At 53.3% G+C, this 23,400-nt stretch overlaps 1 protein-coding gene across 1 annotated transcript in view; it reads left to right on the top strand.

Moving 5' to 3' along the window:
* The window catches only part of SND1 (staphylococcal nuclease and tudor domain containing 1), a 412,206-nt gene that overhangs the window by 383,086 nt on the left and 5,720 nt on the right, over positions 1-23,400 (top strand). The window contains exons 17-21 of the mRNA XM_054564546.1: positions 10,717-10,905; positions 16,956-17,097; positions 20,332-20,455; positions 21,303-21,372; positions 22,494-22,607. Coding sequence (XP_054420521.1) covers positions 10,717-10,905; positions 16,956-17,097; positions 20,332-20,455; positions 21,303-21,372; positions 22,494-22,607 — 639 coding nt within the window. The remainder of the gene's footprint in view (positions 1-10,716; positions 10,906-16,955; positions 17,098-20,331; positions 20,456-21,302; positions 21,373-22,493; positions 22,608-23,400) is intronic.

The following is a 23,400-nucleotide window of genomic DNA, read 5'->3' on the forward strand; positions in this document are numbered from 1 at the left end:
GTGATTAGATTTGGATTGTTTTTAGAAATTAACCACAACATCATTTACTGAGCTCTTACTATATGTCAGATTCTTCGTAAGTGTTTAACTTGAATCGGTCATTTTTTAATTCAATAAATCCCTTTGGGGTAGTTACCATTGTTATGCCCATTTGACAAATAGGAAAATCAAAGAACCAGAGAGATCAAAAAACCGACTCAAGGTCACAAGTAGTAGAGCAAGATTGGAACCAAGGAGGTCTGGCTTCAGGGCCTGTGTTAACACTGTGCTAGACTGCCTGTGAGAAGCCACACTCAGCAGCAGTGTGGAGGGGCCTTTAGGAAGAGGCATGGCTGGTGGCAGGCGTGCTGGTGAGGAGACTGTTACCCAAAGCTAAGGCCTGAACTTCTCAGGAAGTGGCACTGAGGATAAAGAAGAAGGGAAGAAAGAATTCAAGAGACAGCTATAAAGTAGATCAGTGTGACCTGAAGATTGACTGTGAATGTAAAAGGAGTCAGGGACAATTCCGAAGCTGCTCATGCTACCAGTTGGGATAAGAAATGCAGCTGGAATAGCAGGTTTTATACTGAAGACGGTAGGAGAGACATGTTATATTTGAAATTTATCTGGTGGATTTGAATTCTGAAGAGAGGTTTGAACTGGAAATAGAAGTTGTGATGTCATTTAACTCAGAGAGCTGTGAAACATGTGGACTGTCTACAGCTTTAAATGGCCCCCTGGGGAATATCCATATTCAAGGGGCATGTTGGTGGGAGGGAATTTACAATTGAAACTAAGAGCCTCTTGGCAGAGGAAAAAGCCAAGATTGGGAATCACAGAGGCCTAAAAAAAGTTTCAAAATAGGAGGTGGGTGCTTAGCTTTTGTCAGATCATTCAAAAGGTCAAAAATAATGAAACCTTAGAAGAAATTATTAAAATGGCAATTAAGAGGTCTCGAGTGACCTTTGAAGTGGTAGTTACGTTGGAATACCAGAGGCAGTGACCAGCCGCATTGGCTGGAGAAGTGAAAGGGAATTGGACAGCACACTCTTTGGGTATGAAAAAAGGTCAGCTGGATGGGATGTGAAGTCAAAAGCAAGGTTTTCTAGGATAGGTAGGATATTTGTGGAAAGGGGCTGATGCTGGTGGAAAAGGGAATTGATTTGCTGATAATAGAAGTTCTCTATCTCATAACTGATAGAAATACTTGCCCAAGGAAGCAGAAGAGGGTGTGATCTAGACACAGGTTAGCGGTGGCAGGGAAAGGAATAATGGATGCCAGCGTAAGTACTTTTTAATGGCAAACTGGTTCCCCATAAAAACTCAGAGCAGTTCCGGTAAAGAAGCCTGAGAGTTGGGGTCAGCAGAGCAGAGTGCTCCTGTCTGCAGAGCAGGCCTTGGGATCAGGAAGGTAAAAGTGCCTGCAAGGGGGGCACTGGCATTCAAATTTGATCTGATTGAATACCATTTGGTCTTTCAGACCAGGTCAGAGATTTGATAGCCTCATGCAGTTATTCCATAGGTCATACACACTGATTTCTCCTGACAAAAAAAGGCCAATGATCTTGTCACCTTAGCCCAGCCCCTACAGGACTCGAATACAGCCCGAAGATCTCTGGGGGAAGGCCACTGGCTGAGATAAAGAATGCTGCTGTCTGGAGGCACCTGATGAAAACCAGTCTTCACTGCTCTTTTTGGCTAGGACCGCACTTCTCCACGTCAGCCAGGGAACATGAGGGGGAGCTGGGCAGGCGTGCTCCGGTTTCAGAAGGTGTTCCAGAGCCTGCCTCAGGCTCAGGAAACCTGTGGGAAAGGCGGCCAACAGTCGTACCCTGGACAGGGGGCAGCGGCAGAATAAGGGCCCCCTCATGCAGCCGCCTTCCCTGCATGAACTCAGGGAAGAGAGGGTTAAATCTCCTTCCAGCCTCCAGCCCCGGGTTTTCCTGGGAAGATGAACAGCCTGCTTTCCTTATTGTCTGCACCAAAGGAACAGATTGCGTCAGTTTGTAAACTGTGTTACCGCTTGCAAAGGCCTAGAGTCAGCAGGTTTGTGTTTCCCGGCAGACTCAGGATGCTTATGGCCTTGGCTGCTTCTCTGTCTCAGGCAGGACCAGAAGCTGTCCCCTACCCCTGTCATCCCACCCCTCATCCCTGAGGCATTCAAAGTGAGAAAGATGCCCTGAACCACCTGGCTTACTGCTCAGGCCTTCCCTCAATTTCCAGGAGCTTCTTGACACTGTTTGCCACTGCCAACCCAGGCCTGATTCACAGGCATTCCTACATCTTTGGCTTGGGCCAGCACATGGATGTCAAAAGAGAGGTTTTCTGGAGAACACTCAGCTGTGTGGTCTGGACTTAAGAGTCATCTGGGCTTAAGAGAGATGCAGGATTAGGGGGAGAGGCGCTAATGGGGACTGGAGCCCTGCCACCCCAGGAGCACAGGGAAGATTGCTTGCTCCCCGCCAGCCGCTAACGCCAGTGGGACCCAGGAGGCATTTCATTGGTACCGCCTCTCCGCTCCCAGGGTGTTAAATTATTAATTGCTTTGTGTTAATGTTCATCAACTCTGAAAAACATTGGTGTGCCTGCATATGGCCAGGAGTGCAAGGGACACTTGGCTGTGTTAAGCTGCTACTTTATTAAAGTGAGGTGTTTCTTCAAGTTCACAGCTCCACTGTGGCAGCGCATGACAGCATTCATGCTGCATCCAGCGGTGATGGAGAAGCCAGCTCCGTGGTGTGGCTCCTGCCTCATGGCAGACAAGGAGTCTCAGTTGCACTCTGGTTGCTCTGGATCGTTACTCACGTTCTTGCAGAAAGCTCTAGGTGGGATACTTGGGTTGGGAAGGGGCTGGAGTGCCTTTTTCCTCTATCCATTCCCCCACAGTCCCATCTCTGCAAGTTCTACAGGACTTGGCGATTACGATGTGGGGCTTTCCCACTTGCCCTTCTCTCATCAACTGCCGGTCACGCTGGTACACTACCAGTGCCGCCCAACCCCCCACCCCAACCCTAGAAAAGCCTGAGCAGAGAGAACCTCAGAAGCTCATTTACACATGAAGAAACTGAGCTGGGAAGGCAAGTGACACACTCAGTCCAAAAGAGGCAGAGCTGGTACTGTTACAGGAAAAACTCGGTTCTTCTGCTGACACGGTACAGAATTACAGATCAGCACGTCTGGTGCAAAGTTTATTAGTGACAGTTCTCGTGGAAGAGAACAGGCCTTGCCGCAGGGAGGGGTTCTGGGGGGCTGTGAAAGGCATAGGCTTGTGTGGCAGCAAGAGCATCAGGTCCTTTGTCCTGAGGACTTATGTAATTGGTGGGATGGGGGTTGAGGGTGTTACCTATCCGTTGGTGGATAAAGGTGGTGCCAGCTTCCCCCGGCGGGACGCAACTAGCCAAATGTAGGTATGTGTGGAGGGTTGTTAGCCCAAATTCTTATCTTGCTCCAGACCACATTTGTTCATCTTGTTGTAAAACAGATACATGACAGGAGGCAGTTAATTAAAGGTGAGGCAGTTACCCCGAGTTATTTATGAGCTCTTTCTGTAAGCACTAGGGACCCCCCCTCATAAAACAGATAGTGACCAGAGGTAGGTGATTAACCAAAGTTGTTTTATAGGTTCCTTCTTTGGGTACTGTAGACCCCCTCCTCTTCCCCTTCTAGACCTTGCGATGAATACACAGTTTCAAAGGCTTTCTTTCCCACATTGTGGAAATAGCACATAGAATTTCAAGGAATCTCCTCCTCCGGTGCTAGCATGATGTTTCTTGTGATATTGGAACACCTGTCAGTCTTATCGGACCAGGCTCAGGACTGCTGAGTTAGTGGCGAGATGTCTGTCTCCTCCTCCCTGCCTTGGTTTACTATCTATCCTGCCTAACAGTACCAGGCTTTTTCTTTGCTCCTCAATGCCTTCTCCCCATGCAAGCTTCATTCCTATCTTGTTCCCAGTTCCCAGCTTCTTGCTACGCTTGTTGCTGATGGCTTTGGGGGCATTTAAAGCAGGATTATGGCCAGACAGCATGTGGGAAAGATGGAGGCATCTGCCTAGGAACCCTGTCATGGGGGCCCCTGATGTCACCTCCCCAGACATAGCCCTGAATGCTCCTGCTCTGCCTTCTGGAGGAACTTGCAGCCAGCACCCCCACCCCCAACCCCTGAAGTCTCCATTTTTCAGATTCCCCAAGGCAGGGATGTCCTGAGCTGCCGCTTCTGCCTACTTTACCTAGCATTGTCTTTCCTCCCTGTGGCGGCTCACCTCCCGAGGGGCAGGAGCATTCCCTACAGCTGTTTCCCAGTGATTCCTCAGCTTCTCAAAGTACGGGGCTGAGGCTGGCTTTTGCTGGGTAATTTCCTGTGCTGCCGCAGGCACTGTGCACAGATGCAAGGCCAATGCATTTGAGGGACCTACCTCCCTAGCATCCTGGCACATAAAGAGAAGGTGGGTATACATGTGTGGGGTCTCCTGCTCTCCTCCATTGCCTGAAAGTCCCCTGTGTGCTATACCTCCTTTTGACTGCCCTGAGTCATCACATGGAAGCTCAGTCCTCTACTGTCTGTCCTCCCCTGTTCACGTTTTTAATTCCTTTGCCCTTGGGACCCCTGCTGGCTGCCCCATTTGGGCCATCCTTTCAGTCAGCCTCCAGGGTGTCTTCCACCCCGCCCCTCCCTGTCCCAGACCTCACCATAACATGAAGAAGGTTTACTGTGAGTTTTCAGCTTTGCCCCAGACTTGAAGCCACTAGACATCAACTTAGTTCCTGGAACTGGAGGCAAGAAACAAGTAATTAAGCCCTAAGGCAGTCAAAACTTCCTCTGTGGTCTTAGAGCTGAACTCTTAAATGATTTATTCACCCCTCCACCTCACCCCCAGTCCCTCTCTCATCCCTCTCTCAGAATTTGAAGGCTGATTGGCTGGGGACGGCAAGACCAGCTGAAAGGGTAGTAGGATCAGCCTCTGCCTTCACTTTCTCGTCCTTTCTGCACATGTCAGTGAATCCCAGCACTTTCCTGGCCTGCGTGGCACCCTAGGCAGAGAATGTGCCTCACTGCTTAGAGCAGAATGACTCAGCCCCCCACTGCCTGTTAGAAGTAGTTCCTGTGTTGAGAAGCTGGACAGAATCCAGACAAGGGAAAGAAGGGAAACACTTTGGGAGGGATGGGAACAGGGACTGAGTATATTTTTCTGCAGGCCCGGGGCACTGCAGCTGCTGAGAAAAGAGACTGTGGGAAACTGAATAAATTCATGGCCACTGCCACCTTTCCTCCCTCACTTGCTCCCAGCCATGGAGAGCTAGGGGCTGCCCAGTTGTCCTCTTTCTTTCTCCCCTCCCTCACCCACCAGCCGCTGGGGGTGGTGAGACCACAGCTCGGCTGGGTGGGCACTGAGGTGTGTGTGTTGCCTGGGCTTGGGAGCTCTTCCTCAGTAATTAGGAGACATGCAAATTAACAGCCTGTGCCGTTTGTATTAATTTGGTAAATAAGCCAGAACAATTTTATTAGTGGCACATTAATGTGCTTGGGAGCAGGAGGACATGTCCTACTGTGAGACAGCCGGACCTGCTGGCTGCCCCAGCCCACAGACAGACCGGGTCTAGTGTGTCCAGCTGGGCATGGCTAGGCTAGGCTGCAGTGCCCCCTCTTTCGCCCCTCGGCTAAGCAGAAAGGCATCTGTCACACATTAGCTGTGTCCATCAAACCCACTTGCCTTACCTCCCACTCTGTATTTGGCATGAGGCCCTCAAGGTATAAGAACCCCAAAGCTTTTCAGGTTGACGGCGGGGACAGAAATGGTCCAGCTCAGTAAGGCCGGGCTGTTGCTGGATATAACCATCCAGGCTGCTATCATCCGACATCAGTTCAAGGGAAGATGAAGCAGTTTATGTGACCTCACCTAATACAGAGGGCCCTGTTTTCTTTTTACAGTTAAGGAAACGGCTAGGAGAGGTCACATAACTTGTCTGGAACTTGACAGATAGAGTTAGGATTTGAACCCAAGTCTGTCTGACTCCCAGGATCTGTGCTTTTTCTACAAGCTCATGGCCCAGCCAATACACCAGGCCCTGGGGAAGATTGCAGAGGATGAAACAAGCTTTGTCCCCTACAGAACACACAGTCTAGTTAGAGTGAAGACATTTGGAAATTAACTGCCCTGACCAGGAAGTAATAATTGATGATGATGATGATGAAGATGAAGCATTCATGTGTCAAAGTGCTGGACTCTTTTAAGTGCTTAATTTATTTATATTTGCTCCTTTAATCCACCTAACAAATCATTTTAGGTAGGTACTATTGCAATTCCAATTTTACAGTAAACAGACACAAAGAAGTGACTCACCAAATGTCGTGCAGATGGTAGGTGGATTTAAATTCAGGCAGCCTGGGTTCAGAGTCTGTGCTGTGTACTGTCCCCTGAATGCCACGGGAGGGTGAGCCCATAGGTGTTGCGAGAGCAGTCCACTGAAGGCCAGGAGTCAGGGAAGCGTGTTCACAGGAAGGTGGTGGTGATGCTGCAAGAGGACAGTTCCCTGGGCCAGTTCAGGACCACAAAATCTCACCCACTGCACCAGCATCAAGAGCTAAAGGCAGATGCTGGCACATGACTGGACCGTCAGGACTGCATCATGAGGCAGCATCCTTAAAATAAGCCTAAGGGTCAGGTCTGACCATTAGGCATCTAGTTTGCTCACTTCTGGCTTAATCACACTTACCACCAAGACATTCCCTCAGTGTGGTACCACCTGCCCCGCTTCTCATAGTTTCCTGGTAGGAGTAGTCTCCCTGCCACACCTCCTCACCTCCTGCTCCAGCTCTGTATTTTCCTGGGTCTCAGCTTCAGCATGAGCATTGAAGAGGGGGAATGAAGAGAAGAGCTACCACCTGTCCCTTGCCGACACTGCTTATGTCCATGGTACACATACCTGGTACCCTCAAGGCCATCACCCACACATGTGCACACCAGAGGCCCTCTGACAGCCCATGGTAGTCACCCAAGGCCTAAACTCCCTGACGTTAACATGCCATTGTAGGGGGCCTGCCAGGAACATCAAAACTTTGAGTCTTTAAGTTAAACAGAGAAGTAGAGCTTACACAGACATGGACCCACGTTATATATAGTGAAACCACACATTTTTGGCAGTCAATACAAGAAATATAAAGAAAGGTGAACACACACATACCAACCTGGGCATGCCCTGTTTAACCTTCTGCCTACCCAGAGCTGAGGAAGAGTTAAGGCTCTGATCTTTAAACTGAATTCCATGTGTCCATCAAGACTGGGGCATCTCCAGAAAGGTAGACACTAGCATAGGACTTGGCTAGAGAGACCAGAAGCCAAGAGACAGGGGAGCAGTAGGCCCAGTTGCCCAGCCCTATCTCTCCACTGAAGCCAGCCTACCTTACCCTGAGTGCCTTCATTTGACAGAAATTACTGTGGTTGCAGCAGCTGTAATAAAAAGGGAAACAGATACCCACCGGGGACAGCTTTATCTCCATCTATAACCTGAGATGGATTCAGTGGCAGCATATTGCCCAAGGCTAGAGATTTCTTTCTCTGCAGCTGACCCGGCCCAGGGACTTGTCAAGCCCAAGTTAGTATATCGATTGCAGGATGGGAGGGGCCATTTAAGTGTGATGTCAGTGCTCACCTACCAGGAGAGCCTGGCTGTTCGCAGGCAGCACTGGCCCCGGGTGTGGCTGCTAGTCGCTAGGTTCTCCCTCTAATGAACCCTTCAGGGACCCGCCTCTGGTCTGTGGCCTCAGAGAGTGAGATATGAATCGGGTTTGCCATGTGGAAGGGGGTCTAAGTGAGGGCACCTTATAGGACGAGAGGGAGTCTACTTGTCCAGTTGCCTTTGCTACCCATCTCTGAGGTTCCTGCATTCATGTGCAGCAATCCAGTGCCAAGAGGAATGATGAGGGTGACCATCAAGCTTCTTGTCACAATCCCATGGGCCAACCACTAGCTACTCAAACCTGGAAGGAGGCTGTGTGCTCAGGCAAGGCAGCCATCCTCAGTTTTAGGAAAAGGACTTGGCTACGAACACAGTGGAAGGCAAGAGGTCAAACCTGGGAACAGTACCAGCTTCATTGCTTTCAGCAGGACATGAGGGGGTGTCTCATGAACCCTCAAATACAAGGAGGACAGTGGTTTAGTGGTGGGAGCCAGCAGCAAAACACACACCAACACAGACACACATACTCACGGTACTCTACCTGCTATCTAGTGAGCCCAAACACAAGGCAAACAGCCCCTCTCGCCTTCCTACTGCTTCCCAGAATTCCTCTGGGACCTGCTGCGTCTTGGCCTTAGCATGTTCAGTACAGTTTGACAAATTAAGAAAGATAAGAGATGGTTTTCCCAAGTATCTCTTTTTAAAACAGAGTTGACGTACAATATTATATTAGTTTCAGGTGTACAACATAGTAATTCAACATTTATATAGCTTACAAAGTGATCACCACTAAAAGTCTGGTAACCATCTGTCACCGTACAAAGTTATTACAATATTATTGACTATTTTTTATGCTGTACATTACATCCCTGTGACTTATTTACTTTATAACTTCAAATTTGTATCTCTTTATTTCTCATTGGGCCCATCCCTGTTTTAGTCTGGCCGCCGCAAAGCCTGGCAGCCTCTTCCTCCCTCCATAGCCCTCCTACTGTGGGGCGCCCCGTGGTCCAGCAGAGCTTCCCCAGTGCTCCGGTGCTCGGGGCATTTGCAAGGTGGCAGAAGGCTCTTCAGAAAGGCCGTCACTCACCTCGATGAATTTAGTTGCCTTACTAGCTGGTAAGCGCTTGAGGCACCTGTTTTTATCAGAGCACATTTTGCCCACCTGCCTGTCTCACAAATGCTGGTTCAATAGTAAATTACTTGCCAGAATTAGAGACAGGGGAAACATGTTTTGACATATACAAGTACCAGATGCCAGTTCTCCATGCTTCTACCCTTCAGCAGCATGGTGCGGGTGCTGGGTAGACCCAGCCCTGCAAATCCCAACACGTCCACACTGGCTCTGCCAGTGAGGTGCAAGATCCCATGATTTCAATGGTGGAGGGAGCTGGCATTAACCAGGTTGGCAGGGGGAAGCGGAGGGTGCGGTTAGAAGTGTGACTGAAGAAAGGTAGGAGTGCTCCTGGAACCGGGCTGTGAAACAGGGAAGGAGGTGCTCACAGCTCTGCCTCTTACTAGCTACGCTTTCCTTCTCTGTGCCTCAGTTTCCCCACCTACAATATCATGTTGGTTTGGGGTCTATACATATATTATCTTTTTTCCTAGTTTTAATAAACTCTGCACACCCTGTTCTATATCACAGCCCCACTTCAGGCATTGTTGAACTTGTATTTACACCTGAAGGTGCAACTGGACCTCAGGTAGGAAGAAGGGGTCCACGAATGGGAAGAAGCCAGAGTCCTTACTCGCTGGCCCTGGCCTTGCCCCTTCTTTCCCTCCCACCGCCTTCTCTGCACACCCATGCCATCTCTGCCTACTTCAAGGTAGTCACATCCCGGGCCCTCTCTCCCTGCTGAGTCATAATTCCACCAGGTCGGGGGGCTGCTGTTTGCCCCACCGTGCCCCTCCATCCCTCTGCCCTAGGCTGCTCCCTCTGGCTCTGGTCCAGGCTTCAGAGAATTCGCAGGTATTTAGACATTCATTTTATTGCTTAATCGACCTTGAAGCCATTTAAATTAATACAAGTTTTTACATTTGGCAGCGAGGCTTTTACAGTCCCCTTTAGCAGGGGAGGAAAGAGGTTGGGAGAAAATCAGGAGGAATTTTTCCTGGGCCATTGCCTCCTTGAGGCGGGAGCAGATCAGCCACGACAAGGACCCAGGAAGTGAGGCCGCCTCACAGGAGCAGAGTCAGTGCTGGGCCTGGGGTCCTGGGTCTTCCAGTGGGAGGGGCCTAAGAGCCCTTGAGCCCGGCGGGGATCCCTGAGGGGTCTGGAGTTCAGCCTCAGCACACACCTCAAGGTCTGGACTTATGACAGGTGCTCTTCCCCGAGATTAACCTCCTGCTGGGGTCGCCCCCTAACGTCTTCTGGGGTTAATGCACTTTGTGCCCACTTACCTCATCCTTCCTCTCCTCACCTGACTCTCATACAGCCACTTTTTCACCCTTGTTAAGCGTTAATTCATTCGCTCTTCCAGGAAGAACACAGACTTCCCTCTCCCCAGGGATGGCCTTCCTCCCCAGAGTCTATCTCTCCTCCTCTCAGAGCTGGGGGAGGGTGATGAAGAAGAGTGGGATGTACCCAGAGCTGTCTGCTTCTGATCTCACCCCTGACCCCCAGCTACACACACACACACACACACACACCACCCCTCCACCCCCCCACCCCCGCCAACAGGGGACTCTTGCGCAAGCTAAGGAGTCAAGTTTACCCTACTAGTTCCCTGTCAAAAGGAAGGGGAGTTTTGAAGTTACTTTGTCAGTGACTTATCACTTAAGGATGATTCTGGGCTGTGAGAGGCCAGAAAGCATAGACCCAAGTTACAGAACAGAAACAAAAAGTTCTAAGAGGGTCGGCATTGCAGGGGCTCTCGCAAGCACCTGCTTTTCTGCTTAGCACAATCCCTTCCCTCTGCTAGTTCCAGCTGCCCTTGCCATTTGGAATGAACCTGGTGGCAGCTGCCCAGGCCTGTGAGCCCCGGGCCCCAGTGCTGTTCTCCTCCCCTGCCCAGCCAGGGCCGCCCCCTGCAGGCTGACGCCCCCATTCTCTGTTCCCCAGGTGGAGGTGGAAGTAGAGAGCATGGACAAGGCCGGCAACTTCATCGGCTGGCTGCACATCGATGGTGCCAACCTGTCCGTCTTGCTGGTGGAGCACGCCCTCTCCAAGGTCCACTTCACTGCGGAGCGCAGCTCCTACTACAAATCCCTGCTGTCTGCTGAGGAGGCCGCCAAACAGAAGAAGGAGAAGGTATGGCATGGGATTGGGCAGCAGCAGGGGGTCGCCACTCCCCCAGCTCATACTTGCTCATGACTTTTCTCTCATTCCCACTCCCCCGCTAACACCACTGCCTTCAAACAACAGATAAAAGTGGTTCTGTCACCCCCCAACTGAGTCACTCTGGTTGGCCTCAGACCCCATATCCGGAACCACGTAAGCCTAAGTGCAAGGCTGCCAGCTTAGGCATCCTCAGCCATATAAGCCTGCTGCAGACCTGAGGGGGGCCCCAGGCCTGCTCGTGTGAACCTGCAGCAGAAAGCTGTCTGGGAGGTGACCTTGGATCAATGAGAGGAATGACTGGGGGTGTCCCTGTGGGCAAGAGATGGGCAGCGCTCCTGACCCTTCCTGCAGCCCACAGCTGAGTTTCCCTCACATTGCCCTGCAGGGAAGCCCGTTTTGGAAGCAGCCCCGGGAGACGTATAAAGCTGTTAGGACAGCAGATTTACAGCCCATCAGTCTCTGCAGACACTGCATTGAGGAGACAAGGGGGGTGGGTCTGAACGCAGCTTTTGGAAACAAATGGACAATTAAGGAACCTTAGTGGGTTTAGTGGTGGGAGCTGAGCTCAGCATCCCCCGCCCCCAGCCTGTTGCCACTGACTTACAGCCCAACCCTGATAATAGGGATAAATCAGCCAGCCACCAATTTGTCAGAGCTTCCCTGAGCTTCAGGAGGATTTCGTGGGACAGCCATGCTGAGCCATAAATTTGTTCCAGGAATAAACATTTCCTTCCCCATGGGGCAGCCATCTGGCTTGCAGCTCGACTCCCAGAGCCAAGGCCCAGACACCTGCCGGAAGGGGTGGGGGCTTAGGGGCCCTAAAGGCTCCTCATTCTCCTCTAGCCTGGAGCAGCCATCTCCTCGCTCAGTCTCTTCCTTCCCACCTTTCTTCCAAGAGAATACACCACTTCACCCAGAGACTGGGCCCAGGGCCGCCCTCCCGGGTCTCTGTTTTCTCCCTGTGCCCTGGGGATTCGGGTGGATGACCAACCCCCAGTGGAGGTGGAAGGACTCCAGGGAGAGGTAGCTCAAAAAGCTTGGACAGATGAAAGGGACTGTCCATGCATTGGGGGAGTGGACCACCATGACACTCTGAGGAGGTTTCTATCCTTCCCTGTCCCAGTTCTGCTCACATTAAACTCAGTCTTCCTAGAGTGATGGGGAAATAGGCAGCCTCAGCTCCTACAGCAAAGGTGCTTGCTCTTGGATTTCCTGTTTGTGACAGCTGAACTTAAGACTGCCACCCCCATGTCCTCTGCCTGCAGCAGGGAGGTGGAGGCGATGTGGTGCTGGGCACCATGTACAAAGGGCTGAACCTTCACTGAAGAATTAGCTGGGGTAGTGTGGCAGGCACCAGCCTCAGAGGCCCCGATTCTGAGAGCATCTTTGCACCCTGGTCCTGCTCCCCAGCTATTCAGCACATGAGCCTAGTAGCTTCCTCTTCAGATCTGAGCGATCCTCTGAGAGTAGAGACCCCAAAGGGATCCAGAAGAGGACAGAGAAGGGAATCTGGCCTGAGATGGAGAGGCAGGTTCCTTGCCAGGTGCTAAACTGGGCATTGCTATTTACTACACAGTGGATCTGTCTGAAAGAGCCCAAATCATCTTTTCACTGGTGCCACATGATGATGCTGAGGAGTAATTACCAGTGATTAATTACTTACACAGGCTGCGTGTTTTTATTCCAGTCTAATTAAAATGCAGTGCACCGCTCTCGGTACGGAGCCTGCCTTCCTCCTGGGTCCTTCTCCTGCACGTCCCTTTCTTTTCAAGGCTCCTTGGGGAACCTAACGTGGCTTGCCTCTTCCTGGTGGGGCTGGTTCCCAGGAGCAGCATAGGCAGAGCTTTGCAGCAGCCCTCAGATTTGGCTGGGCTCAGATGAGAGAATTCGGTGACCAGCTGGAGGACAGGAAACTGCATCTCTGAGATATCCCCAGGTTCCCCAGTCTTGGCCACCTTGTGACCCCTTGAAGGCTGCCTTAGCTGTTGAGACAGGTGCATCTGTGGTTCAGAGATCATGTACCTGTGAACTAACTGAGGAAAAGTAATACTGAAAGACTGTGTGAGACCCGGAGCATGCAGGAGCCTTTGGCGAGTTTGGTTATATGCATGTGCATTTGTGAGTAGGCCTGACCGTGCGGCTTCCCCAGCCACGGGAAACTGAGCTGCCTCCCTGCTAGGCCTTACTCCTCCCTGTGCACGTTGGACTTCTCTCCTCATAAAGAGGCTGGCCAGCCTTCTTCTCTTCCTCCTCCTCCTCCTCCTCCTCCTCCTCCTCCTCCTCCAGGGATTATGGGCAGATATGAGGACCAAGGAGGGAGCCACTGATGGCAGCTACACAGACTGTTTCCCTCCCCGCCACCACCACTCATGTCCTAGCAGGACCCTGGACAGGGTTGGTTTGGTCATTGATTGGCTTTTATTGAGCTTGGCGTCCCCACCTCAGGGCTTGAAGGGCTCCACCACGCTGGCCCCATGCCAGCTACACCCCCGGAGCCTCCTAAGCAGTGGTATTAAATAGGATTTAGAAAGAGAAGGCTGCAGCCAGGGGAGCCTCAGTCTCCAGTGCCCATCTCCTGCCTAGAAGAGGGCCGGGCTCCCTAGGGAGGCGTGCGGGGAAGAGGGAGGGCCAGGGGCAGTGTGAGGACAGGAGGAGAGATAGCCTCTGCTCCTGAGCTGCCGTGCCTGTGTCTGGCCACAGGGGCCCCTTCCCCAGAGCTGGCACAGGGGACAATTAAGAGCCCCAGAATGTAGAGGGGACCTAAGAAGGATAGGAACTGGCACAATAGAGCAGATATGGAAGGAGGAAGGTGCTTCTCTCATCCTTTTCCCACCTGGGTCTGTAGCTAAGGCCATGGAAGAGTCACAGAGGGGCCCCGTCTCAGGACAGCTCCACCCTGGCCCTGGTCTTAAAGCAGGAGAGCTGCCACCAACCTGACCAGAAAAGCTGGGGGCCTCTCCACAGTACTGCAGCCCCTGGTGCTCTGGAGGTGGCTCTCCTAGTGTCCTGGGCTCTGCTACCCAGGCCTGATCCAGGATTGTCTCCACCAAAGGCCAAGAGCATTCACAGCTCCCAGACTCCCGTCCTGCCCAGCATCCTGGCCAGGGGGTTCCTCCTCTTCCCACCTCTTCCTTCCTCCAAGAACCTGGGGGCAGAGCCATGAAGCGCTGACTCCGTGTGCACACTTACTGTTCCTGCTGGAAAGGGTCTTTGGGTTTTTCTTGTCAGGGCTTGAGGTGGCTGTGGGGAAATGGCACATGTCTAGCAGGTGTCTTGCCAATGTGTCTGTCCCCTCCCTGCCCCAGTTCTGCAGAAGGGTAACAAGTCAATATGGGCGAAATGAGCCCATGGTTAAGGTTGGGAACATGGGCAGCCAAGCCTGTCCCAGCCAACTGACTCCTTCCCACCTGGAAGCTGCATGGCGAGGCAGCCTTTCCCAGCTTGTCAAGGGCCACAGGCGGTCAAGCCCCAGGGAATAGCTGGTTACCTCCATACCCCATAGGAAAGACAGAACCTTCAAGGCTCCACTATTCAAAGGACCAAGCTCTCTCTTAGAAATGGGGTTCCTTTATCTGAGGAACAGCTCTCCCTCTCCTGTCCTTTGGTAACAGCAAGCTTCTGTGTCTTCTCACCTCACTACTCCCCACCACTCCCTTCCTGCTGCCCAGTAAGCTGTGGGACCTGTCATAGGACTAGCCCCTTTGCTGCCCTCCACGAGGGCATCCTTTACATCATCCAATCAGCAGCTCATCCCTGACCTCGAGCCTGCTGCCGCCTGCCAGCTCCACCCCCTCTCCCGAGGAGGAAACCTGAGGCTGTCGCCTGGGGCTCTTTTACTTGAGTCATTAGCATTAGCAGTTTCTGCTATCACCCTGTCAGTCTGTTCCCAATTCATCAACTCCACTGAGGAGCTTCCTTCCCCCACAGTGAAGGGAAGCAGTGTGGGGTTAGATTGAGGGCCCCGAACGACTCCCAGGCTCGAGGCCCACTGAGGAGCCAGTCTTGTCTCGGAGGCAGCGAGAGTCCCATGATCCTCAGAGCTGCAAGGATCTCAGAGGGGCTGAGAGCTCAAAGGTGGATGGGCGTGACTGGCTAAGTAGTCACTTCCCTGAGGAACTTCCAGTGAGGGGTCCCAGGAAGAAAGCCTCAGCCTCATCAGGACGTAGGCCTTGGGATTGAAAGGAACTGTGGCTGACCCCCAGGGTGCTCCCGAGGGCTCGTGCCGTGGCCTCTGATTGGAGACGCCTTCTGCAGGAGAAGTCCAAAGGCTCAAGACCCCCTTCCTCACAAGGGCAGGTGGGTTCTGGGCAGATGAGGCAGGAGTCTCTGATCTGACTGGACTGAAGTTCTGCGACCTGCCGCCTCCTGTGGCAGCCAAGCCTGGGGATGTTTGAAGAAGGGATGATGCTTATGATGAGGGAAGTGGCCTGGGTGATGGGACAGATGTCGGGGGAAAGGGAAAGGGGTCAGGAGCTGTTCACATTAGAGCCCAGCCCCAGACCAAGGGACCAGGAGCTCAGTCTCAGAAGGCACAGGGCGGGTCTCTGTGTGGGTGGCAGAAGTTTGGACCTAGAAGACATCTCTCCCATCCCCCTTGGCCACTCCCTGGCAGCCTCCCCTTCCCCCAACCTGGGCTTGGAAAGTGTCTGTTGCTCATTTGTTCTCAGGGCCCTTGCCTCCCCTTTTAGTGGAAGGACACACATTGGTGCCACATGAAAGGCTGGAATGTAACCTCTGTGGATGTGACCCCAGGTGGCTCAGTAATTCCAGCATTCCTGCCCTTCAGCTGCTTCCTGATGCTGCCCAGGAACCTGCATGTCAGCTGAGTGATCACATGGTCAAAACCTGATTTTACAAGGGAAGGAAAGGAGACTCAGAGAAGGCACATGGCTTGACCAAAGTCAAATGACAACTTAAAGGGCAAAATGAAAGGATAAGAGTTCGTACCTCCCCTCTATAGGTTTTATTACTGCCCAGTACTGCCTTCTGTCTCCAGAGGACCAGGCAAAGCTAAAAACCTCTTGAAGAACTCTAGAGACAGGCAACCTGTCTTCAAATCCTGGTTCTACTACTTCTAGCAACCTGTGTGCCTCAGTTTCCTTTTAAATTGAGTAACGTTAATCTCTGCTCAAAGAGCTGTGAGGATTAAATGAATGAATAACTGGGAGAACGTTTAGAATGGCCCCTGGCACCCGGCAAGCATGTACATTTCTGACTTGCGCTTTTATCACCTCTTGTCCCTGTGTGTGTTCATCTGAGGGGCCCGAGTGTGGTCCAGTCCCCCGTGTTCTCCTGTCCTCTTCCCCCTGCTCAGCTGGAAAGCCCCCTCCCTCCCCTCCTCTGACATGCCTCACTACTGGGATAATCTCCTGGCTGCAGGATTGGCATTGACGCGCTGTCACACAGAATCAGCCTCCGAGCAGCTACAGCCCTGACAGCACAGGGAGGGGAAGAAGGGAAAGGAGAAGGTGAAGGGGAATAGCCCAGCTTCTGAGCTGGGCTCAGAGCAGCCTGCCTGAGATGAGGACAGGGGGATCGCTGAGCAGAGGCGTTGCTGCACAGTGGCCAGCCCTCCCCTCCACGGCCCAGGGCTGCCCGTGGCCCTGTGACCACGTCCACAGTGCCCCTGCACAGAGGTATGGGAGAGGGAGATGGGAGCCCAGCCCCAAGGCTCTTCCGGTGCGCATGGGAATCACCCGGGAGCCTGCTCTGTTTTACTTTCTCTGGATCCTGGTTTCACAGCCCTGGGGTGGACCCAGGCACTTGCATTTTTAATAAGCTCCCCAGGTGCTTCTGATGCCTGCCAGAATTTGCGGGCCGCTGGACCACAAGGACTTAGGCGCATTCTTCCCCTCACCCTCAGAGGTGGGAGGGATCGAGGGGCTCAGCCCAGCGCCATGAGAGTGCTCTGTGGTGATTCCCACACTCACTCGTGGGTGACCCACTTGCCCCAAAGCCCCTCTCCTGGTGTCCTTTCTGGCTTGGCTTCCTCATTCCCTCCTCCCCTGCTGACCACACAGGTCTGGGCCCACTATGAGGAGCAGCCCGTGGAGGATATGACGCCCATGCTGGAGGAGAAGGAGCGCTCAGCCACCTATAAGCCAGTGTTTGTGACTGAGATCACCGATGACCTGCACTTCTACGTGCAGGATGTGGAGACAGGTGAGTGCTCGTGCCCCGCCCAGGGATTCCAGGGGTCTCTCCTGCTGCCCACCCACCAGACCCGAGACAGCACTCTGGGCCCACAGGTCATGTCATGACCTGCAAGTAAGCCCTGGAGTGCGCAGGCTGAGGAGGTCCTCTGAGGACCAGTGAGGTAACCAGTCCTGTCTGGGTGCTGCTCTGAGACTCCTAGGTAATTGTTTTGCTCCCAGACACTCCTGGCTGAGCTGGGTATGTGTATTTGTAGCCTTTAGGGTCTATCAGGAAGCAACGAACAGATTGTCTTTTTGTGGTCAGGAAGCAAGAACTGGCATCACGCAGCCCCTCTCCCCCTCGGCTTCCTCGGGAAGGCGGGTGGAGAGGGGAGCGTGGGCTTGTCTCTGCTGGGTTTCTCCTTCTCTAGAGGTTACCATAGCCCGAACGGTAGCCATTTGCCATGGAAACTGGAAGCACTCCGGGGGGAGCCAGCCCCAGGCAGCCTTTCTAAAGGTCCCTCTCTCTCCATCTTCCTTTTCTTCCTGACCTCAAGTGTTGTGCCTTTTGGCCAGGGTCCCCTAGGCAGACACCTCAGATTCCTGGAGAGACAGGGCAATAGGAACAGCTCTCTCAGCAGCTGCACCATGGCCCCTCCGGCCCAACTTCCCACCTCCACTCTGTGTAACCTGGCCTCCCTCTTCTCATGGCCGCCCTGTTCAGGGAAACATTTTAGTTGAGCACAGAGGAAACAGCTCTTAGAGTTGCTTCTAGGGCCAAGGAGCCAGATCCTTGCAAAGCAGAGGGGACCGAGGTGTCACTGGCACTCAGGGCAACCCCGTGAGTGGCAGACGCAGCTCTGCCGGGCCTCCTCAGCCCACCCCAGTCCCACTCCAGGTCACCAACAGCCAGCCCCGTCTCAACCACTTCCTCTCTAATGGTATTTCCCAGGCAGCTGCTTTTGTGGTAATGTCATTTCACCAAGAAAAACTGACCATTTCCAGTCCTGAGCTGGCTATACTTGGGAGGGGAATCAGGGTAGGGACAAAGATGGAGCTGACGAACCTTCAGGATCAAGTTCTCTTGAGTTCAGCTGGTGAAAGCTGGGCCAGCCACTGCCTTGGGAATGAAGCCAGGAGAGGCCCAGCCTCCAGGTCTGGGTGGTGTGAACGGAAGGAGCCTTGCGGTGGTGGTCCAGGTAGGGGCAGGAGCTCTTTTTAAGCTTAGGAGCCAAGAAAAATGAATGGCCCTCAGGGAACTTGGAAACCTCGCCCAGGACACAACAGCTCTACCTGGCTTCTGGGTCCTGCTGGGGAGGACTCCCTTTGAATAAGAACAGGACTCTGAAGCCTGCACAGGGTTGAGGGTTCAAGGCCTTTGACCACACAATCACTGTAATCTCAGAGGCTTCCGTGCCTCCCTGTAGCCCGCCTGGCTGTCTCTGTCGGCTCCAGGAAGCCATGACGCTGCAGTGAGCAGTAGCCAAGGCAGAGAATAAAAAGAACTAAAGAAGAAATCATGTATTCTTAGAATATTGGAGAAGGGAGTGAGGCGCTTCGTGGCACGCCACCTAGAGAGTTGCGGTGGGCTCCAGAGAAAACCCTGTCCTCTGGCGGCTCCGTGAAATCCAGGAAAACTAACCGCAGCACGCACCGCCTCCCTCTTCTGCAGCCTCTCATGCTCTCTTGGGGACATCCTCTCACCCTGTCTCCCTTCTCCTAATTAAAGCCTGCCTTTGGGAAGGAGCTGATGAAATGATGAAAATGTTGCCATTAGCTGTAAATTATTATACCAGCCAGGTATCTGTGTAAGGACCTCCCAGAGGGCTTTGCCTGTTCGCAGGAGGCAAAGCCTGCTTCTGCTGCCTTGGAGCAAAAAAATAAAAATAAAAGTAGACCAAGTACAGAAGAACTTGTCTAATGTAGAGGCTTCTCCTTAGTCCCTGATATTTTACTGTCTGGGCAAGGAACACTATCTCAGGAAAATTAATAGAGTGTGTACCACTGGGTGGGGAGAAGGGCAGCTGCGTCCTAAAAGCCCCTGTTCTGGAACCGGTTCTGGGCAGTGGCCTGGGCAGAGGCCCAGGAGCAGACCAGCCTCGTGGTGTGTATATGCAGAGGTCATCTTCAAAGCAGTTGAGTGTCAGGGCTGCTTCTAGGCCTTGCGAGAGAACAACCAGTGAGCTATGGTCTGTGCCCTGAAGGAGCTCACCGTGTAGTGGCAGAAACATAAACCCAGACAAGAATCTTATAAGGCCGGCTGACAAGTGCACCAGCAGCTGACATGTGTTAGGCACCTGTTACAGTGTGTGTGGCCTTGGGCCCTGAAGGTGGAAAGAGGAATCCACGTGCACTGGGTCACCCTGACCTCAGAGAGCCATGGGAGCACAACCGGTCTGATGCAGAGCTAGAAGCAGGGGCAGAGGGGGTGTAAAGGAGTAGCCAGTGGGGACTGATGCTTGCTCAGCAGGGTCGGGGTGAGGGGTGCAGCAGGAAGGACCCCGTGGGGGAACCTGAGAAGACCTCAGGTGTTGCTAACCCTGACCAAAAATGGGGGGGAGGGGGTGCGACAAGCAGCATGGCCCCAAATTCAGGAAAGGCAAGGCGGGGAGGAGACCACCCCCGCCCCGCTTGAGGAGGGCACTGACAGCACTGGGAATTTAGGTCAGCAGGTACCTCGCTGAGTGACTGGTCAGACTGACCAAGTTTGAATATACTGAGACTGGATCCATCTCTCAGAATTGCTCTCCATCTTTCATGGTTCAGGTTCTGGGGCCCTTTCTTTATCCAGGGTTGTATGGGGCCCACCCTTCAGCCCCTGAGAGACCTTGCAGAGAGTGGCCATGGTCAGTCACCACTTTTGTGGCCCAAGCCAGGGCCAGCTCTTGTAGGAATGGGCTGCAGGCAGGCCTCGCTCCACGTCCATTGGCACTCTCTACCTCCTTAACCAAAGAAAGCCCAGGAATGTTCCCAAGGGCTCCCACAGCCATGGCCATTAGATTGGAGAGCTGGGATTGGAAGACTGTACGTGCCTCTTAAGACCTAACGTGTCAACAAGTCGCCATCCTGTTTTAAAAGTAGGCAGCATGAAACCTCTTGAGCAGAGACCGAAGAGGACCTCCCTGAGGGTTGGAGGCGAGCCAGTGCTGCAGGTTCTCTACAGAACTCCTCTCCCTGGGCTCATCTGCCTCCCCAGCCCATCCCGAGATGAGGATCCAAGGAGCCTGACACCCTAGTCTCACTCTCTTTTCCTCCCCATCAGGCACCCAGCTGGAGAAGCTGATGGAGAACATGCGAAATGACATCGCCAGTCAACCTCCTGTCGAGGGCTCCTACGTTCCCCGCCGGGGAGAGTTCTGCATTGCCAAGTTTGTAGATGGAGAATGGTAAGCCACTCGGGCCCTAGCAGAGAAGCAAGAGGCATGGCAGGTCTGTCTTCAGGGCACTAGCTAGACTTTAGGCGTTTGCCTCTGCAGCTTGGTTTCCACTGGGGTGTTGTTGACTTTGGCCAGCTCTCCAGGGTGGCCTCTTCATTGCCCAGATCCCTTCTGGGCCTGCACTGTAGCCAGTGGTTTTCATGCAATCCGGCCAGCCTCTGGAGTGCAGAAGTTGTGTTCCTCCTCCTCTCTTTCCCTTAACTCTGTTGGGGGAGCCCTGGCTGGCTAGGCTGTCCAACACACCCCTCATCCCACACAGGAAAAATGATGTCTTAGTGAACCCAGAGCAGCCACCCAGACCTCCACCCCGATGTCTGGGACAAGGGCAGCAGCCCTCTCAGGCTGCAAGGTCATTTATGTCTGATCTTCCAAGGGTAGGGTGCATGGCCTTCCCAGGGTGACGAAGTGACTTGGATGTGTTCCCTGCTGCGGCCTCCCAGACGGATTTGCTGGCTAATTACAGCTGCTGTTTAGTGCACTGGGTTTAAACAGCAGACATCAATCTAGTCATTAGTCTTGTTGCTTTATGCCCCCAAGGACACATTAATCTGCTTCATATGCTCCCCTCTCCCTCCCTCTGCTCCCAGCTATGCCCTGATTCCATTAAATGGTGACCAGAGTGTCCCAAGGCTGGCCTTGATGGAGTCTGAGAACTGTCCTCTGTGACACTCACGGGTGTGCTCTCTGAGCCCTGGGCCAGGAAGTGATATGCCCTCTCCCCTGCCATCGCTGAGGCTCCGTAGAGACCACACTCCTCAGAGCTGTCCTTTGAGCTCTGCCCATGATGCCATTGCAGGTACCGGGCCCGAGTAGAGAAGGTCGAGTCTCCTGCCAAAGTACACGTCTTCTACATTGACTACGGCAACGTGAGTTGGGGACCGGGAGCTGGACTGGTAGACAAGAGAGGGGCCCCAAGTGACTACACAGTTCCTCCCTACATCAGGGCCATCTGATCTCTTGAAGGTCCCTCCAAGCTTTGGACTCCATTACTCACAGAACAGTGAGCATTGTTACTGTTTGTGTAACAGGTCGTGATCCTTGAGTGACCAGGCAAAACTGGCATCTCTGGTTAGAGGCCTGTGTGCACCAACAGGTCTCCTGTCCAGGCTCCAGGGATGGGTGCACAGCTGTACCCCCACTTCCTCTTCCGCCCTGCCTCTGAAGAGTAGGCCCAGGAAGGCCCTCCACATCCTACAGTCCATGCCCATTATGCTCAGCATGGTGCTTGTCCCATCTGCTGATCTCCAACACATCCCAAAACCGAGGCTTGCTGCTAAGGGACAGTCACGAGGTGGCAGAATAACTGGGAGAAGAGCCCTTGCCTCAGGGCCTGGGAGTCCGTTGACCATTCCTGGGAGGTCCCCTGTGGGTGTGGCAGCAAGCAGGAAAGAATGCTGTAGTTCAGGACCATGGGGTGCCTGGGCTGTGGCTGTGGCTGTCCCCTTTCCTCAGGGACTAGAGTTGAGGGTCCATTAGCGGGAAGCCCAGAACTGGGCCATACTCCCAATTTACTACCTGGGAATCACCAAGGAAGAGGTCCCCCCAGGCTGGGGTTGCCCCACACACCTCGGCCAGAACCACAGACAGATCAGGGCGCTGCTGGGACTCTCCTCTTGGCGTGTTCTCCCAGCCGAAGCACTCACTGGCCTGTGGAAAAGTGGTCAGGGAGCCCACTGAGGGAAAGCACTGGCAAGAAATGGAAACAGCAGTTGGAGTCCAGTTGTCAAATTATTTTAGTGGGAACCAACAAGTACGCCAGGGTTGACAGGGTGCGAGTCACAGCTGTGCATCTGCAGGTGCCGGCAGGCCGTGCTCTCCCCAGGCTTCGCTGAGTGGGCAGGCCTGTGCACATGGCTCAGTGGAACCGAGGCCCGGGTGAGCAGGCAGTCCCTGAGTTAGAACTCCCAGAGGCCTGGCCACAGGGAATCATTCTCTGACAAGGAGACATCAAGTGTGTGATACTGTTGGCCTGATGTGTCCTCTGCAGAGAGAGATCCTGCCGTCCACCCGCCTGGGTACCCTGCCGCCTGCCTTCAGCACCCGTGTGCTGCCAGCTCAAGCCACAGAGTATGCCTTCGCCTTCATCCAGGTGCCCCAAGATGTGAGTTGATGCATCTTCCGTCCTTCCGAAGGACATTGTCCAGTGACACTCAGCCGCTCCTGCAGCCCTTACAGGTTGACAGGAGGTGGAAACAATGGGTGATCTCTTAATGGAAGTAATGGGACTCAAAAGATGGGAGTGACCGAGGAGGTTGAGGGAAGGTGCTACAAAGGTGGCAGCAGAGCACTTGAGCTAGTTCTTGAGGAGTGGGTCGGCCCCGTGGGCCAGGGTGCAATTGGGACAGAGACGAGTCTACCACAGTCAGGTTCCTGGAGCCTTGCCCGCAGTGTCAGCATCTGGGGATCAAGCCCTTGTGTGCCCTGGCATGGAGTGTATTCTCTGTATTACAGACAGGAGGGGTGTGGCGGGATTCTCAGCAGAAACATGGCTTGGTCTTGAAAGTTACTTCTAGTGCAAGGGGGCAGCTCGAAAGAATGGTTGGGAGGCGACTGCAACTGAAAATGCAGACTTGAGACAATGGTGGCCAAACCAGCGCCACATGAGTGGAGCTGGGGAGAAAGGGCCCGGTCTCAGAGCGCCATAAGAGGGGGTAGGTACAGAGGGGCAGGATCTAAGAGGGGTTTTTCCATGTAGATATGTTGCCGCAGCTTTATAGTGTTCAGTTTGGAAAACAAGACAAGACTCAAAAACCACAGATTTGAGTAATTGAAACCATGGGACTGAACCAGCATGGAGTCTGGAACATGGAACAGGGAGGGGAGAGCTGGTCTGCATTGCCCAGCTCCCTGGGGAGGTCAAGCAGGCCGGCGGGGCAGGGTCGGGGGGGCGGGGA

Source organism: Pteronotus mesoamericanus, unplaced genomic scaffold (assembly GCF_021234165.1).
Source record: "Pteronotus mesoamericanus isolate MK-2021 breed Mesoamerican mustached bat unplaced genomic scaffold, CSHL_Meso_final scaffold_85, whole genome shotgun sequence".
NCBI classification, from domain to species: domain Eukaryota; kingdom Metazoa; phylum Chordata; class Mammalia; order Chiroptera; family Mormoopidae; genus Pteronotus; species Pteronotus mesoamericanus.